Source organism: Sarcophilus harrisii, chromosome 2 (genome assembly GCF_902635505.1).
Source record: "Sarcophilus harrisii chromosome 2, mSarHar1.11, whole genome shotgun sequence".
Taxonomy (NCBI): domain Eukaryota; kingdom Metazoa; phylum Chordata; class Mammalia; order Dasyuromorphia; family Dasyuridae; genus Sarcophilus; species Sarcophilus harrisii.
The window spans coordinates 547939164-547958129 of record NC_045427.1 but is presented as its reverse complement, the minus strand read 5'-3'; the positions used below and the strand labels follow the sequence as shown (position 1 = coordinate 547958129).

Below are 18966 nucleotides of genomic sequence, written 5' to 3'. Positions count from 1 at the left end.
TTTACCATATAATAAAGAGCTGTTTTCTGTTTTTCACTTACGCGCTGCATCTTTTCTTTGTCTTTCTTCAAATGAAAGCTCTCCCACTGTTCCATCACATATTCTGTGAATTTCTGGCCATTTACCACAAAAGCCTTAGAATATTCTTTTTCCCACATTTCAATCTGTGCTTTTAGCTCCTTTTCCAGCTGAGGGTCATTAAAAAAAAAAAAAGGAAAAAGTTTACTATCAATAACTTGCTAATATCCTATTAATCTTGCTCTGATTTCTTCCTGTTGGAGGCTGATTGTGCTATTTCAGTATGTTTGTGACTAAGCAAAACATAAGAGCAAGGCAGAATATGTAAAATTGACCATCAGGAAACAAAACTCTGGCTTATTTAAAAAACACATGATGGACAAAAGAGAAATAAATTACAGGAATCCCTTCTAAAATTTTCCTGCTTTGATGGCACCTGATGCTATGGTATTCATCAAAATCCAAATCTCAATGGCAGGAAGTCTTCAAGAGAATTCAAACAATTATTGTATACAACTGATTTTCTTTGTTACCCAATGGACAACTCTAGAAAAGATTTATTCTGCTCAGAGAAATAAATATAGAAAGACCTTTTTGTTGGTTTGGTAAATGGTAAAATCCATTTAAAAATGGATTTTAAAAGACATTTTATTGGTTTCTTATTTTTTAGCCCTTTTATTCTTGAATTTATTACTTTCATTCTTTTCCTCTCCTATGAGTCATCTCTTGTAACAAAGAACAAAATGGGGAAGGGAAGCAAAAACAGTTCAGCAAAACTAAACAAGATATCACCTGAGACAAAGCATATGATATATACCACAGCTAAAGACCTCATTTTTACAAAGAAGAGATATTAAAGGACATTTTCCAAACTTTCCAAACTAAATTTGATCATTATCATAAAGTAGCATTCAGCTTCAAACTTTTGTTTTCTCCATTTATATTATTGTAACCAATGTTTGTTGTTTTCCTGGTTCTGCTTTTGTCAAAGATTTTGAAATGAGATACTTTCATGCAAAACATGAGGAGTACTCCAAAAAGTATCATCTACCTTAGAAAGTGTTTTTTGGAACTTGGATCGTTGCTTTTCTTCTTTCAAGAGATTTCCACCACGATTCATAAACCGGCTTGGATCTGAAGTTTTTCTCTGTGGAGACAATATATTTTATTTTAATTTGTTTTATTCTAAATTTAAAACAATCATTTTTATAACATAGTAAAATAGAAAAAAAAGTACTTGCATATGAAATTGCAAATCTATGTATAATTTTCTATTCCTTTAAAATATATATTAAAATTATCATGTAACTTTTTTTTCTTCCTTCTCTACCCTCTCCTAACATAGAGATGGCTACCAAGACAGAAATATTTATTTATATATAAAATTATTTTACACATACCTTTTATTTATCGATTCTTTCTCTGGATGCAGATAGCATCTTCCTTCATAGGTCATGTGTAGTTAATATGGGTATTAATATGGGTATTTATAACAGTCAAAATGACTTAATTGCTCCAAGTCATTTTTAAAACAATATTGCTGTTACTGCATACTTTTGGTTCTGCTCATTTTGCTCTTCATTATTTCATGTAGTGTATCCATGTTTTTCTAAGATCACTGAGCTCTTCAGTTTTTATTGCACAGTAGTATTCCATCACAATCATATACCACAACTTGTTCAACCATTCCCCAATTGATGAACATCTCCACAATTTTCAGTTCTTTGCCACCAAAAAGAGCTGCTATAAATATTTTAGAACCTACAGATTTTTTCATTTTTTTCCTAATCATCTTTGGAAACAAAATAGATTGCTAGGTCAAAGGTATAGGCAGTTTAATCATTCTTTGAGCATAATTTGCTCTCCAAAATGTTCGAATCATTTCACAGTTCCAGCAACAATGAATTAGTGTCTCAGTTTTTCCACATCCCTTCCAACATTTATCACTTCCCCCTTCAATCATTTTAGGTATAAAATAACTCAAAGTTGTTTTAATTTTTCTCTCTTTAATCAATAATGATTTAGAATATTTTTACATGACTAAGTATTATTTTGATTTCTTCCTTCTTCTGCCTGTTCATATCCTTTGATCATTTATCAACTGGAGAATGACATTGTATTCTTAGAGATTTGACAGTTCTTTATATATTTGAGTTGAGTCTGAGAAACTATAAAATTTTGTTCTCAATTTTGTGCTTTCCTTCTAATTTTGATATGTTTGTTTTATTTTTCCCCAAATTTTTAAATTTAATGTATTTTAAAGTATTTATTTTTCTGAAGTAATCCCAATAGACTTTGGACAGAAAATGCCATCTGCACCCAGGAAAGGATCTAAGGAGACTGAATGTAAATCAACACATGGTATGTTCGCTTCTTTTTCTGTTTTTTTTTTCTCTCTCCCATGATTTTTCCCTTTTGCTCTGATTTTTCTCTCCCAACATGATTCATAAAGCAATGTGTTTTAAAAATAAATTTACTGCAATAAAAAAATTTCCTTTTAAATGTTAAAGTATTTATTTTTATACCTCATATTGCTCTCTATTGCTTGTATATTCATAAATTGTTTACCTCTCCACAAGTCTGATAAGAAACATATTCCATGTTACTAAATTTTTCTTGTAATATCTCTTTATATCTAATCATGTATTCATTTTGATCTTATTTGGTAAATGTTTTGGATTTTGGGTTTGTGCCCAATTTCTGTTAAAGTGCTTTCTAGCTTTAACAATTTTTACTAAATAATAAATTCTTGTCCTGAAAACTTTTACACTTGTCAAACACAAGATTACATAATTATTTGCTGCTGTAAATTGAGATAATATATTTTAATTAGAACTACTATTTTACCAATAACTCCAAGTACAGATGGAAGGATTTAGTTTTTGGAAGTCATTCAATTCCAAAAAACCATGCCTTCTAAGAGCAAGAAAGATATTCCTTCCTTGAACTAATAATAGACAAAGAATCCAAAGTATCACCCCAAGGAGAACTAACCTTTAAGTAGGTTTGTGAGAAGTCAACAAGACATGGTTTCAGAAATCTCATTAGACCAGAGGAAGGGGGTTTAAACAACTCGGTTTGGGGAAAATTTATTTATACTCTTCTTTTCTTGCCTTTCCCTATCTTCTTTCCTCCAGAAAAGTACCTCAAATTCCAGGAAAAGTTTCCAGTTCTTTTCCCACTTCTGAACACCTTCAAAGAGTTCTTTGTGCTTCTCATAATACTGTTTTAGCTTCACAATTTCTGCATCATGGAACTGAAGTAAGGTCTCTGAGTAGTCCTCTGTATGAGAGTAATAACAGTAAAATTTAAAATCCTCTAAATTTTAGTAGCCTAGTTTCACTAGTTTTTCCTGTTTCCAATACAGCAAAATGCCCAATTTTCCAAGTATAATGAGTCACTTATACTCTTTACTATCACAGTCTCTGCATAATTATAGTTTCACTTGATGCATTTCATCTTGCCTTTTCTAGCAGATTTTCCCATCTCATCTCTTTCTCCCAAATCTTTCATTTATTCCTGTGTACTATATGCTTCTGTAAAGCATGTCCAATGTCACCTCCATCCTTAAACTCTCCTTTATATTCCTGATAGCTATTAATCTATATAGTTTTCCTTTCTTTTGTGGCTAACCTTAAGGAAGCTGTCAGCAATCCAAACCTTTGCTTCCTTCTTACTTTTAATAAGATTTTTTCCAGTCTGGTTTCTGACCTCATCATTCAACACAGCTACCTATGATCTCTATTTGAATTTTAACATTTTATTTTCCCCAATGACCATGTAAAAACAATTTTTAAACCTTTAGTTTTTATAATTTTAAGTACCAAACTCTCTTCTATCCTTCCCCTCCCCCCAAGAAAGCAATCATTTTGATAAAGGTTCTATAGATGCAGTAATGCAAAATACATTTCCCTATTAGTCGTCTTGTAAAAGGAAGCACAGACAAGGAAAAGTCTAAAAAATTAGTATGCTTTGATCTGCACTGAGATTTCTTCAGTTCTTTCTCTACAGGTGGATAGAATTTTTCATCATAGGTCTATTAGAATTGTCTTGGATCTGTAACAAGACTATCCAATGATCAATTCTGATGGATGTGGCTCTTCTCAACAATGAGATAATTCAGGCAGTTCCAATGGGTTTGTGATGATGAGACCCATCTACACTCAGAGAGAGGATTGTGGGAACTGCATGTGAAATCACAATATAGCATTTTCACTTTTGTTGTTTGCTTGAATTTTATTTTCTCATTTTTTCTTCTTTTTGATCTAATTTTTTTGTGCATCAAGATAATTGTATAAATATGTATGCCTATATTGGATTTACATATATTTTTACAATGGCTTAACATATATTATTTTACTTGCCATCTAGGGGAAGGAATAGGAGGAAAGGGCAGGGAGGAATTTGAACACAAGGTTTTTCAAGAATCGATGGTGAAAAATTATCCTTGCATGTTTTGAAAATAAAAAGTTACAATAAAAAATAAGAAAGAATTGTCTTGGATCACTGTATTGCTGAGAATAGCTAAGTAATTCATAGTTTATCATTATATAATATTGCTGTTGCTATGAATAGTGTTCTCCTGGGTTCTATCACTTCACTTTTGCATCAATTCCTTTAAGTCCAGGTTTTTCTGAAAGCTTCCTGCTCATCATTGCTTACAGCACAATAGCATTCCATCACAATCCTATGGTTTCTTAATTGCCAGATCTAATGGTCTTTCCTCAATCCTCATTCTTCTCAAACTCTCTGTGGTCTTGGACACCGTCAATCCACCCTCTTCTCCTAGACACGCTTTTTTCTCTTTAAGTTTTCCATAACACTGATCTCCCGTTATTCTCTTTCTACCAGTCTGACTGATCTTCAGTACTTATTGGATTTTCACCCAGTTTGAATCCACTAGCCATGAGTATTCCCCACAGTCTCTATTCTGGGCCTTCTTCTCCCTCTATACATTTTTGCCTAGAAATCTCATCAGTTGTCATAGATTCAATTATCATCTCTATGCTAATGACTCCCAAATCTATTTATCCAGTTCTAAAACCCTCTTTTAAATTCCATTCTCATATCTCCAACTGCCTTTTAGACACTCAACTCATGTGGCCAAACTGAATTTATCTTTCTTCCATCTTCCCCCAAACTCTCCCTTCTTCCACACTCACATTACTATTCTAGGACATCACCATCTTCCTGCTAATCAGACCCATGATTCCTAATTCTATCTCCCAACATCCCATATGTTGCCAAATCTCATCAATTATATACATTTCATGTATACCCTTTTCTCCCCTCTGACACTTCCAATACCTTACTGCAGGCTCTCAACTCATTACACCTGGACTACTGCAACAGCCTTTTGGTCTCCCTGTCTCGAGTCTCTTTCCCACTCCAGTCCCTCTTCCACTCCCCTATCCAAGTGATCTGCCTAAACAGCAAGTCTTTGTTACCTTCTCTTCAATAAAATTCAATAAAGCCACACCAGTAGTTCTCTTTACCTCCAGGATCAAACAGAATAGCTCCTATTTGGTTTTGAAACTCTTCATGAGCTGGCCCCTATCCACCTTTCCAGTTTTATTCTCTTATATGTAGTTTATGGTCCAGTGACACTGATTTCCTTGCTGTTCCAGCACAAGATCCTTCCTCTCTCCATTCTAGGCATTTTTACTGGCTTTCTTTCCCTCTTCATCTCTGCCTCTTGGTTTCCCTAATTTTCCTTATCTTTTTTTCTCAATAGAATTTTGCTTTTCCAAATACATGTAAAGATAGTTTTCAATAATCATTTTTATAACATTTTGTATATCAAGTTTTTCTACCTTCCTCCCTTACCTTTCCCTTCCCTAAGATAGGAAACAATCTGATATAGGTTAAACATGTACAGTTATTTTAAATATTCAATATTCACCCTTGCAAAACCTTGTTTTCCAAACTTTTCTCCCTTCTTTCCCTCTCCCTTCTCCCCAGACAGCAAACAATACATATTTCCACATTTATCATGCTGCACAGGAAAAACCAGATCAACAAGTAAAAAAATGAGAAGGAAAAAATTAATGAAAGCCTTAACTAAGGAGAAAGGCAAGCAGCCTTTCCCCTTAATACTAGTTTCTTCGCTCAGATTATCTCCAATTTGCCTCATATCTTGCTTGTATATAATTGTTTGCATGTGGTTTCTCCCATTAGTTGTGAGCTCCTTGTTGAGGACAAGGGGTTGCTTTTAATGTTGTTCTTTGTATCCCCAGTGCTTAGCAAAGGTCACATGACAATCTCTACCTAAATTGACCTTAATAAAACACAATAATCACTATATGATCAAAAGCTTTTGAGTCTCAATCCACAGAATAAATTCCATACGCTTTAATTTATTCCTTCTAAGGTCAGTAATATTTTTAATCTGAAGCCTGTAAACTTGTTTAAAAAAATACAGACATGCATATATTGAGTGTGTGTATGTGTATGTATATGATTTCTTTTGAAATCTTTTATGTTTTATTTTATGTAGTTAAAAACACTATTTCAATTAAGGATCCATAGACTTCAGACTGACAATGGGATCTATGACACAGAAACTAAGAATATATGTTCTCTATGTGACCCTGGGCAAGTCACTCAAACCCAAATGCCTTGCAAAACAGAAAAGAAAGTAAGAAAGTGTATATTCTAAGCCCTCTAATAGCATAGCCTTTCCTTTCCCACTCCTCTCCTAAATAGATAATGCTATGTTCATCCTAACCTCCATGCTTTTATTCATACCATATATATTCTATTCCATCCTTTTTATGGCTGAGGTCAAATGCTAACTTCTACTTTCAATTTCCCCTGCCATTTCATCTCAGTTACTGTTTCTTTAGTATTTAATTGTACTATCACTTTTTATATAACATGCTTTCTTCTGTTGTGTATGGTTATTTCCTGATACTCATCATGTTTATATGCCAACCACCTCCAATGAAAATTAAAGTTTTCTAAACTACTTTTGCATTCCTAATCTCAAGGTTAAGCATAGTAGGAATTCAGATACTTGATAAGCACAGATGCTTGGATGTATGTATCCTAAAATAGTCTCATCCCAGGTGGTCAGCTATATTAAAAGAATCAAGAGAGAAAATGTTTCTACTCATGACAGCTCTCTCATCTCATTTCTATAGGAAATGCTTCAAATGAGAAAAATTGAAAATCACTTTCAACAGTCTTACAAATTGTCATCTACTGATCAATTCTGATGGACATGGCCATCTCCAGCAATGAGATGAACCAAAGCAATTCCAATAGAGCAGTAAGGAACTGAACCAGCTACACCCAGCGAAAGAACTCTGGGAGATGACTATGAACCATTACATAGAATTCCCAATCCCTCTATTTTTGTCCATCTGCATTTTTTATTTCCTTCACAGGCTAATTGTACATTATTTCAAAGTCTGATTCTTTTTGTACAGCAAAATAACTGTTTGGACATGTATACATATATTGTATTTAATTTATACTTTAACATATTTAACATGTATTGGTCAACCTGCCATCTGCGGGAGAGGGTGGGGGGGAAAGGAGGGGAAAAATTGGTTTGGCAATTGTCAATGCTGTAAAATTACCCATGCATATAACTTGTAAATAAAAAACTATAATAATTTTTTTAAAAAGATGAAATGCAAAAAAAAAATTGTCATCTACACAAGACTATCAATTTATACAGATAACCTGAAAAATAAATGACTTTAATTCTTTTTTAAATGTGTGTTCTTGTCAGGACGTCTAGCTTAGAGAAATATGATAGTAAACAAGTCTATTTTGATATACTCTCCTTACTAACCTTCACAATAATGAGTAAAGGCTTCCTTTTCTTGCTGGCTGTAAAAGCATTTTTCCCAATATAGTGCCAGCTCCACCCTGATTTCTTCAATCATTTTTTTCATGTTCTCAACTTTCAGCTTCTCCAATCGATCCAATTCTGATTGTAGCTGCAAAAAGAAGTGTCCATAAGATACCTTTCCATTTTCTCTACAACAGGCTTAACACTAGTTTTATGCCAAGCTTCTTCTGCTTACTCAAGTCTCAGTTTAGAGTTTGATTTCACTTAATAATCTACCAAGTTTTCAAGGTTCCAATTAACAGACAAGAGAACTGGAAGTAAAAGACTGGTTCATAATTCAAGATATTCGATGACTCAAAAGGCTTCCAAGAATGAGGAAGAATGGCTTCCTAAATTTTCCACAAAGTGGAAAAGCTCTAAATAATTTTCATAGGATAGTAACCCAAACCCAGAAAATCATGAAGATAGAAAATGGTCTGGAAAAAAAGTGCTGGAAAAATATTGTAACTTCTGTCATAGGAGTTCACAATCCTATGGTATATCCACCAAAGATAACGCACTTTAAGAGACTTTAAGAGGCAAAAAAAAATGTCTCACAGCTCAGAGGCTGGACAGCAACAGGCAATCAGTCCCTTCTTTCTACCATGTTTGGAATCCTAATGAAAAGAATCAGCATCTTGACATATCAGGATCCAAATGTTGCCCATTTCTGACCTGTTGCATTTTCTTACCACTTTTCTGATCTTGGTCTTGGATCCAGTCATGAGCATGGCCAGAGCTTCCCTCTCCTGGACAGATATGTATAACCATTCCCAGAGCTCCCTGATCTGTGAGAGTAGCCCTTCACACGCAGCTTCGGTCTCAGCTTTCTTTATTTCTAGCTACAACCAAAAAATGAGATTCAAATCAAAGCAAAATGCCTCCTTGTAAATAGAAATAACTGAAAATGTGGAAGCAACAAGGTAAAAGATAGGACTGGGTGTCTGAAATCTGACCAGTCTAAAAAAGAATGAAATGATGAAAAAAAAGTTAAGTGTTTACTATGGATCAGACCCTGTGTTCAGCACAGGGCAAGCAAGCATGATAGGTTACTAGTCTCAAGGAACCTATGTTCTTCTTTTTTTTTTTTTTTTTAAATAGCTTTTTATTTACAAAACATATGCATGGGCAATTTTTCAACATTGACCCTTGCAAAATCTTCTGTTCCAACTTTCCCTCCCTTCCCCCAACTCCCTCCCCTAGATGGCAGGTAGTCCAACACATGTTAAATATGTTAAATCTAATACATGTATACATATTTATATAGTTATCTTGCTGCACAAGAAAAATCGGATCTAGAAAGAAAGAAAAAAACCTGAGAAGCAAAACAAAATACAAGCAAACAATAACAGAAAGTGGAAATGCTGTGTTGTGTTACACTCTCTGTTCCCATGGTTCTCTCTCTGGGTATAGATGGCTCTCTTCATTACTGAACAATTGGAATTGGTTTGAATCTCTCATTGTTGAAGAGAGCCACATCTATCAGAATTGATCATTGTATAATTTTGTTATTGCCATGTATAATGATCTTCTGGTTCTGCTCATTTCACTTAGCATAAATTCATGTAAGTCTCAAGGAGCCTATATTCTAGTGTGAGATAAAAGGGAGATATAAAAAATACGCAACTGGCAACATGACTTAGAAATGGCTGGAAGTACTATGGAGGTCTGATCATTCTATGACTCCGGGAAATATATAACAAAAGCTCACTCGTCAGAATTCTAGGGACAGAAACCATTTCAATGGGAAGGGGTTGAAGCTAATATTAGAGTGCAGGCAACATGGTTTGGAAATAGCTAGGAAGTAGGTAGAAATTGGCTAGAAATCGGATTCTTCTTTAAAGCCTTTCAGATAAATTTATATTTTAATATATTTAACATCTACTGGTCATCCTGCCATCTAGGGGAGGGGGTGGGGGGGTAAGAGGTGAAAAATTGGAACAAGAGGTTTGGCAATTGTTAATGCTGTAAAGTTACCCATGTATATATCCTGTAAATAAAAGGCTATTAAATAAAAAAATTTTTAAAAAAGCCTTTCAGATAACAGTTCAGTCCTGCTTCTGTTTATGTAGGGCTTTAACAGAAATATTAACGAAGATCCAAAGTAAACTGATGGAGCAAACTGATGAAAAAAGCTGGAAATCTTACTAAAATAAAGTTCTTTCAGGAGCCCAGAGGGAATGAATGGGTAGGAACAAACAGCCATTCACCACAAGTTATTTAAAAGAACAAAAAACAACTGGGACTATCACTTTCCACAAGTTTGAAGAACAAGGGGAATTTATAATAATCCCGAGAAAATGCATTATACTTATTTGTTAGTGCCAAGGACATATGTACAAAATGCAAGGTGATTCCCCCTACTATAGAATAAAATATAAGGGCTAATGGCATGCCTCTCCTCAAATAGTCAACAAGCATTTATTGAATAACTGCGAGATGTGAGGAATAATTTGAAACAAATGAGTTGAGGCTACTGATGAATCCTAAAGAAAATGAAAGGTTCTTTCTTTAGTCATGTAGGGACAAAAAAAAAAAATGAAAAAGAACAGACTATTTGTGATGGAACAGACAAAAAAGGATAAAAAAATACAGAACCATGCAACTCTTGTTTTGTTTCTCTTTGCTTTATCAAGAAGAATGACTTTCATCTCAAGAAGGATAAAACAAAATATGGTTGTCAGGGAATTGAAACTGAAGATAAATAAGGTCATGGTAGCTTCCTTTAAAGAATTAAAGTCACAAAGCTCAAACAAACATCACAGTCTGAAATATGACAGCTAAACTATGAATTGTGATCTCTGAAAATTGCAGTGAAATCTGAAAATTCGGAAGAGATACTACAAAATTATAAATCAGCAGATTTCCCATTTTACCCTCCAAAAAAAGGATAGTCTTCAATATGTTAGTAAATTTGACTTGGTGGCTAGGAAAATACAAGAATGTATTTTGGGGGGGAAAGTTTCCTTTTTTATTATGACCTTAATAAACATCAACAAACATGGATATTTCCACATATAAGGAACAGAAAAAAATGTTTGTGGAGGAGGAAACTGTTTCACTATCATATACAGTTTATTTTTTCAAATATGTATCAAATTTTAAATGTGGAAATATGTTTAGAAGAATTGCACATGTTTAACCTATATTGGATTACTTGATGTCTATGAAAGGAGAGAAGTGGGAAGGGAGGGAGAAAGAAAAAACATTTTTTAAAGCATATCAAATTTAACATAGAAGTACACGATGTCCATACTTCTCTGTATTCACTATTGAACTTCTCAACATTTATCATTTCCTTTTTCATCAACTTTACCAATCTAATGGGTATGAGATAAAACCTCAAATTGCTTTAATTATTATTAATTTATTATTATTAGATTATTAGAACAGCTAGGTGACTCATGGATAGGACACTGAACTGGGATTCAGGAAGACTCATCAGATCAGATCAGTTCAGATCCAGCCTCAGGCACTTACTAGTTAAGTGACCCTGGACAAGCCACTTAACTCTGTATCAGTTCTTCATTTATAAAAATGAGCTGAAGAAGGAAATGACAAACTTCTTTGTGTGAAGAAACCCCCAAAGTGGTGTACTAAAGACTTGGACATGAGTCAAAAACACAATAATTAGTGATTTGGAGTATTTAGTATTAGTGAGTTGGAGTATTTTTTCATATGGTTACATAGAAATAGCTTCAGTTTTTTCCCTTAAGAACTGTATGTTTATATCCTTTAACCATTTTTAATTTTAATTGCATTTTGTTACAATTTCATGAGATCAAAACTGTCCATATCTATGGACCTTCTATGACCCTCTCTATCTCTTGTCTGGTCTTGAACTTTTCACCTAGAGTTGTGAAAGGTGTTTTATTCCTTCTCCTCCAATTGATTTATGATGTAGCTGTGTATATTTAGATATAGCTATTTAAAATTTGTTTAAGTATATGGTATAAGATCTTAGTCTAACTGTTTTCTCTAGATTATTTTCTATTTTTCCCAGAAATTTTAATCAAATAGTGAGACCTGATGTTTTCTTTTACAACATCACTACTATAGAAATGTTTTTCATAACTACACATATAAAAATTATAGCAAATTGCTTGTCTTCTCAAGGAGGAAGGAAGAAGGAAGAGAAAATCTGAAAGTTTTACAAATTAATTTTTTAAATGGTTTTTACATATAACTGGGGAAAAATGAAATACTAAATAAATGAAAAAAAATTTTTTAAAGGGGCAGCTAGGTGGCATCTAGGATAGAGCACTGTCCCTGGTATTAGGAGGAATTGAGTTCAAATTAAGCCTCAGGCGTTTGCCATTCAATGAGCTTTGTGACCCTGGACAAGTCACTTAAGCCCAAATGCCTTACATACACACACAAAGCAGAATGAGACCTTATCCCAATAGTTGAGGTCTTTGATTAAATATTCCTCTTCCATTGTCTTCCCAGAGTTTCTATAATAGAAAATAAGAATGAAAAGGAGGAAAAAAAAGCACATCTCTAAAACTAAATGAGGTATGGTATAGAGCACGCTGAACTTGAAGACAGAGAGAATTGAAATTCCAACTCTGCTATTACTGCCTGAGTGACTTTGTTATATATATGTAATGCTCCATATCCATAGTCCCTCATCTCTGCAAAGGTAGGAAAGTACACTTTCTCATTTCTTCTTTGAGAATGAGCTTCATACAATACTTAAATAGAATTCAGTATTGTTTCTGCTCTTTCCACTTACATGATGGTAGTCATTTTTCCTGGTTCTGCTTATTTCACTCTGCATCAACAATTTATTTAAGTCTTCCCATTAGGCTTTAAATTCTTATTAAATTCTTCATATTCAACACATCTTATAATGTAATAATATTCCATTATGTTTTTGTACCACATATTGTTTAGCCATTCCCCAAACAATGGTTATCTACTTTGTCTTTACTACCACAGAAAGTTCTGCCTACATGGCTGATGTGAAAATATGTTTTACATGTATAATTGATATCATATTGCTTGCTTTGTCAATGGGTAAGGGAGGGAGAGAATCTGGAATTCAAACTTTTAAAAATTAATATTAAAAATGAAAAAATTTAAATTTTAAATTAAAAGAAGTTTTTACTATGTATAAGTTGGTAGATAAGGAACCTTAAAAAAAAATCATTGGCCTACTTGGAATATATACCTAATAATAGGATTTCGATTAAAGGATATGAACATTTTAATCCCTTTTTTTCCCAAATTGTTTTTCAAAAATGGTTAGACCGATTTTATTGTGCTCATCTTTGTGTAGCTCTTTCAACAATGATTATTCTCACATTTTACTTCTCATATGTTACTTATGCCAACTTGCTGAGTTGCCAAACATTTTGTGAACAAACCAGTTTGCAAACCATAAAGAACTATATCAATGGGAATCATTGTTATTATTTTGGTTACCAGCTTGCTACTTTTCTATAAATCAGGAAAAGAAAGAAAACTATAGATTCCTATAGTTAATATGAAACTACTGGGTCATACCTAGTGAACCCACATCTACTAATAAAGCAAACATCGTCAAGACTAGCCATTCCTTCCAAAGTCCCACATTCCAAAGTTCTTAATATTTGCAACAGCGTACCTGTAAAAGCAGATTTTTTAGGGCTGTTATGTTCTCCAATGACAAACAAAAGGTCTCTTCCTCCTTATATACCACATCTCTCTCAAAATTCGTTTCTGGGGTATGGTCCAGATCTTCCATATAAAGTAGGATCTGCTTCTTTGTACTGACAAATGTTTCCCATCGGCTTGCCTATGAAAGTAAAGATGTTACACAGCACTCCAGAAGTGAGGGAAACACAGATGGAAGAATGTCAAAAATCAGTTGTACCTTTGTTTTCTCCAGGGCTGCTAGGTGATTTCTGAACTGATTCAGCTCCTCTGTGCTGAGGACTGAATCACTGTCAAGATTGTATGGTAGCACTTGAAGAATCTCACACAATTTTTGGTCTTGTTCTTGAAGTAGTTTTTGTTCTTTTATCCTTTCTTTTTTCTTTCTTTTCAACTCTTTTATCTGTGTTTGAAGATTTTTCTCTAGCTCCAAGAATGTAATATCCTTTACTTCCTGCACCAAACAATAATGCATCAGAGTAAAAACATTAAAAAACAATCTCGTGCAGAAGTAAAGGAAAGACAAATGATGACAATTCAACTTATTTATGAGTTATCCCACAGCAACAGGGATTTTTTTCCAGATTTTTTCAAAGAGTTTTTCCCTCCCAAGAGTTATTTAGAGAGATTAATATAGAAGAAATAAACAATGTGGATATTTTAGAGCATGATAAATTGTTTTGTTAATATCTTGAATTCTTCTAGTTTTAAATGAAACTAAGAAGCTTGGTTTTGGTTAATTCTAAAATAGTTAATTTACTTATATGTGATCGCCTTTAGCTATGACAGAAATTTAAAACCTCTGGTTTCTGTTTTAGTCTTACATCATCCAACAAGCTATTTTTAGTTTTGTCACATCCGGTTCTCTTGCCTAGTTATTCTTCTCTTTCTACTTTCTTTCTTTTTTTTTTTTTTTTAATATTTTTTAAATAGCTCTACCCACTTCCCATTTTGTATCTATGCCTGGAACATTCCAGGCTAGTTGATTGCCATATCCCTGTCTGCGATAGCAGAAGTATGAAGCAATCAATAAATCAATAATCCTTTATTAAAAGCTTACTATGTGCCAAACATTATATAAAGCCTTAAGTATATAAAGAAAATGCAAAAACAAATTCCACCTCAAGAAACTTACAGTTGGAGTGGATGCCCATCAACTGGAGAATGACTGAATAAATTGTGGTATATGAATATTATGGAATATTATTGTTCTGTAAGAAATGATCAGCAGGATGATTTCAGAAAGGCCTGGAGAGACTTACACGAACTGATGCTGAGGGAAATGAGCAGGACCAGGAGATCATTATATACTTCAACAACAATACTATATGATGATCAATTCTGATACACATGGCACATTTCAACAATGAGATGAACCAAATCAATTCCAATAGAGCAGAATTGAACCAGCTACCTCCAGTGAAAGAACTCTGGGAGATGACTATGAACCACTACATAGAATTCCCAATCCCTCTATTTTTGTCTGCCTGCATTTTTTATTTCCTTCACAGGCTAATTATACACAATTTCAAAGTCCGATTCTTTTTGTACAGCAAAATAACTGTTTGGACATGTATACGTATATTGTTTTTAAGTTATACTTTAACATATTTAACATGTATTGGTCAACCTGCCATCTGGGGGAGGGGAGAGGGGAAAAGTTGGAACAAAAGGTTTTGCAAGTGTCAATGCTGAAAAATTACCCATGCATATATCTTGTAAATAAAAAGCTATAATAATAATAATAAAAAAGAAACTTAACAGTTGAATGGGAGAGACAACATGTATAAAGGTAGGTAGAGCAAAAGAAATGACAAGTAGATGGAAAATAATCTTAGGGACAAAGGCTAGAACAGTTGGGAAATGAGAAAGGGTGTAGATGAGGGGGCTTGACAGAGGAGGAACAAGGAAAAGCTTTCTGCAGAAAGCGGCTGTGGGAGGAACACTATTCTAACCATTGCTTCCATGTAAATTAGCCTAGTTTTTCCTAAAAAGGTACTATAACCATCTTTGATACTCGATTAGCTAAAGTGGCTAAAGGGCCATCACTTCCCAATTACCTAAGTACAGAGCAACCAGGAAGAGCTCCAGAAGCTATCTGAGCAAGTTGGAGCTGAATCAAACTGCGAAGACCTCAGGGCTTATCCTTACTGAACATCCTGTTATACTAAGTAAATCTCCTTTGGCTATTTGTTGAATGAGATACAACTGTTTCATCTTGCTCTAATAAAGAACTTAAAATTATCAAGGGTCTGGTCTTAGGCAGACCAGGCCAAAAATAATTGATACATCATTCAGGATTGGAACATAAGGAGCTTACTGCAATAAAGGGATGAGCAGTAAATGCAAAGAACAATGAACTCACCAGTAATATTTCTGGTGATGCTTTTGGTGACAATAATAATAATAATAATAATAATAATAATAATAATAGCTTACATTTATATTTTAAGGTTTGCAAATTATTTTACAAATATCTCATTTTATCCCCCACAGCAACCCTGGCAGATAGGTGCTATTATTATGCCCATTTTGTAGATGAGGAAAATGAGTCAGGGACGGTCATTTGTCCAGAGTAACATTGCTAAGGATTTGGGGCAAGATTTGATTTCAGGTTTTTCTGACTTTGGGACTCTATTGCATAAGCTCTAAATCCTTTTAGAAACTGTAGTTGCTTACTGTGAGGTGCTTTCCACTTCTAGGATAGCAGGAAAAAAACTGCCCGAGGCCATTCAACAAGGAAAGTCCAAGATGAATATACTTTAATCCTCTAAAAGAACTATAACTTGAAGACTAACTGCTTTAAAGTATCTTTTAAGTGCTCCAGCTGTGTTGTCCCTGTGCTCTATGATCAAAGCAGAATTTCAGTAGCTCAAAAGAAACATGAGATGTGCAAATTTAGAGACATCTCTCTTCTAAATGTTCATATCGACCATTTGTGCCTTAATTGTTATAGAGCCTTCTGAGCTCATATTGGTCTGATCAGCCACACTTGAACATACCGCACTTGACTCCAACACAGTGATATCATTTTGGTCCTCTTCAAGTGTGAAGGACAACAATCAACAATCCTAGGCCTTTCAAATGAGTAATTTAAGCCTTCCTCAATTCTACAAGGGTATCTCCTCAGAACTCTGTTTACCTTTGAAGAAACAGAGGGACTAAATTTAGGGGAATTGAAAGACATTTCCCCTTCACTTAAAAGAACAAAATCAGGAGAATGAATTGTGTTCTACCTTTGCTGAGATTGAACACTTTTGAGTTTCCAAGTTGCCTCATCAAGATTTAATGAAAGAAGATCCCTCCCAACTTTAAAGGAGTCATATCTATGTATACATAAGGGAAGAATGGCTGTTAATGATTTTGGGGAAAAGACTGAACAGCAGAATAGCAGTCTCCAGTCCTTTAAGTGTATGAAGACAAAGCCAGCAAACTGAGAGATAGCATAAAGAGCTCCAATAAAGAAAAAATACAGAGTCCTGATACAGGATTGGAATTCTAATATAGTTAAAATTTAAATGTGCTGAAGAAACTGAGTTTTGTTTTTGTTTTTGTTCTCCTCCCTTCTTTTAATCTATATTATCTGAGAATTGTGACTACACAAGGGTAATGTAGAATTAAACAATCATCCTTAGAAGAACACCAATTTAATCTGAAATAGCCAGATAATAGTTAAATCTCAATAACTGATCTGACTGTATGTTATATAGAGAAGACATAGAGAGAGAGAGAGAGAGAGAGAGAGAGAGAGAGAGAGAGAGAGAGAGAGAGAATGAGTGTGTGAGAGAGAGAGAGAGAGAGAGAGAGAGAGAGAGAGAGAGAAAGATAAAGGCTTTCTTGGTCTTCCAATTAAAGTAATCATTCATATTGGAATATAAAAGGTGGAACATAATTTAAAAACAGATGTCAATTGAGAAGAAAAATTCAGTCAACATTTTTTCCTCATCATAAAAATTTCTCATGACCATTTAGTTGCATAGGAGTAATACAATATTATTTAACTCCACTGTACACTGACTGAACTAAGGGCTGATCAAGCATGCTTCAAATATGGCATCAGGATGTCAATGTAGATGGTGGTCCTGATGATAAGATGAAAAAAAAATACAAAAGAATCAAATATCATTTTACACTTATAATAATGCTTTATTAAGTCTCATAAAGTTGTCTGAGTAGTTTGACAATGCATGATGAAAATATCCTTAGTAACACAGACAGGAAGGTATACAATTGTAACCAGAGTGGGAACGTGACATGTCTCCACAGAAAACGGTTAACTACCTGAATAAATGTAAACAGCAAAAGAAGTCACAGCTATCTCATGGGAAAACTTGCCCATGACTCTAAACCATCCTGGTACTTTTCTTTTTTGTCCTGTTTCTATATAATACCTGACTTGGTCTGGGGTTGGGGCAAAGATCCCTAATGTAACTTTGTCCTGATGCCACCCAGAATGACTGGCCTCTTGCAAGTAAACTACTTCAATTAACCTAAATAACCCCAATAAAATCCATTAATAACCAAGCTGGCTTGAGTCTCTCTTCCTTTGGCGTTCACTCAGAGGCTATGTTACCCTACGATTTACATGAGTAGAGCAGAACAATTCTGTCCCCTTACAGGTGGTGAAGGTCATATGACACAGATAATCCAATAACTATAACATCTTAAGAACATAAATGGCAGGACTGCCCGATGGCTAGTTTAATCTCCTCATTCTCCGATGATAAAACTGAAATCTAGGCAAGTTGAGTGACTTGCTTAACATCACACAGACAGTAAATGGCAGAGATAAGATTTGAATCCCAATCCTTTGACTATAAATTCATTGTGCTGTCCACTGTATGTTATGGATGGAAAAGAAGCCTGATCAAAAACAAAGCACTGGGAAAGAATAGTACATACACAGAGACAAGTGACTACTTAAATAAAATATGGGGTCCATGAAAGGGAATGGTAATCTATAAGACTGGAAAGGAAGATTAGGGCTATATCAGCTGAAAGTTTTGAACATAATACTAAGGAATTTGGACTTTAGATAAGGTTAAAAACATTTTTTTTTTAAACAGGAATTGACATGTTTAGAGCTATTGCTTTAGGGAAAGGACTAAAAATGGTGTGTAGGATTAATTAGAAAAGGAGAGCATTACAGATTAAAACATCTCTGAGGTACCACTTCACACCTCTCAAATTGGCTAAGATGACAGGAAAAGGTAAAAGATGAATGCTGGAGGGGATGTGGGAAAACTGGGACACTTAATGTATTGTTGGTGGAGTTGTGAAATGATCCAGCCATTCTGGAGAGCAATGTTTGGATCATTGTTCCAACTCCACAAAGGGTAATACATTAATGCATACCCTTTGATCCAGCAGTGTCTCTACTGGATCTGTATCCCAAAAAAATCATAAAAAAGGAGAAAGGATAAATATGTGCAAAAATATTTTTAGCAGTTCTTTTTGCATTGGTAAGGAAC

The 18966-nt window shown here is 34.2% G+C and overlaps 1 protein-coding gene across 1 annotated transcript in view; it reads right to left on the bottom strand.

Annotated features, from left to right (window-relative positions):
- Positions 1-18966, bottom strand: part of LOC100927542 (protein regulator of cytokinesis 1) — a 29167-nt gene that overhangs the window by 401 nt on the left and 9800 nt on the right. The window contains exons 4-10 of the mRNA XM_031949350.1: positions 13716-13949; positions 13467-13637; positions 8551-8700; positions 7820-7967; positions 3164-3300; positions 1070-1165; positions 42-188 (exon numbers count right to left, since the gene is read on the bottom strand). Of these exons, the coding sequence (XP_031805210.1) occupies positions 42-188; positions 1070-1165; positions 3164-3300; positions 7820-7967; positions 8551-8700; positions 13467-13637; positions 13716-13949 (1083 nt within the window). The remainder of the gene's footprint in view (positions 1-41; positions 189-1069; positions 1166-3163; positions 3301-7819; positions 7968-8550; positions 8701-13466; positions 13638-13715; positions 13950-18966) is intronic.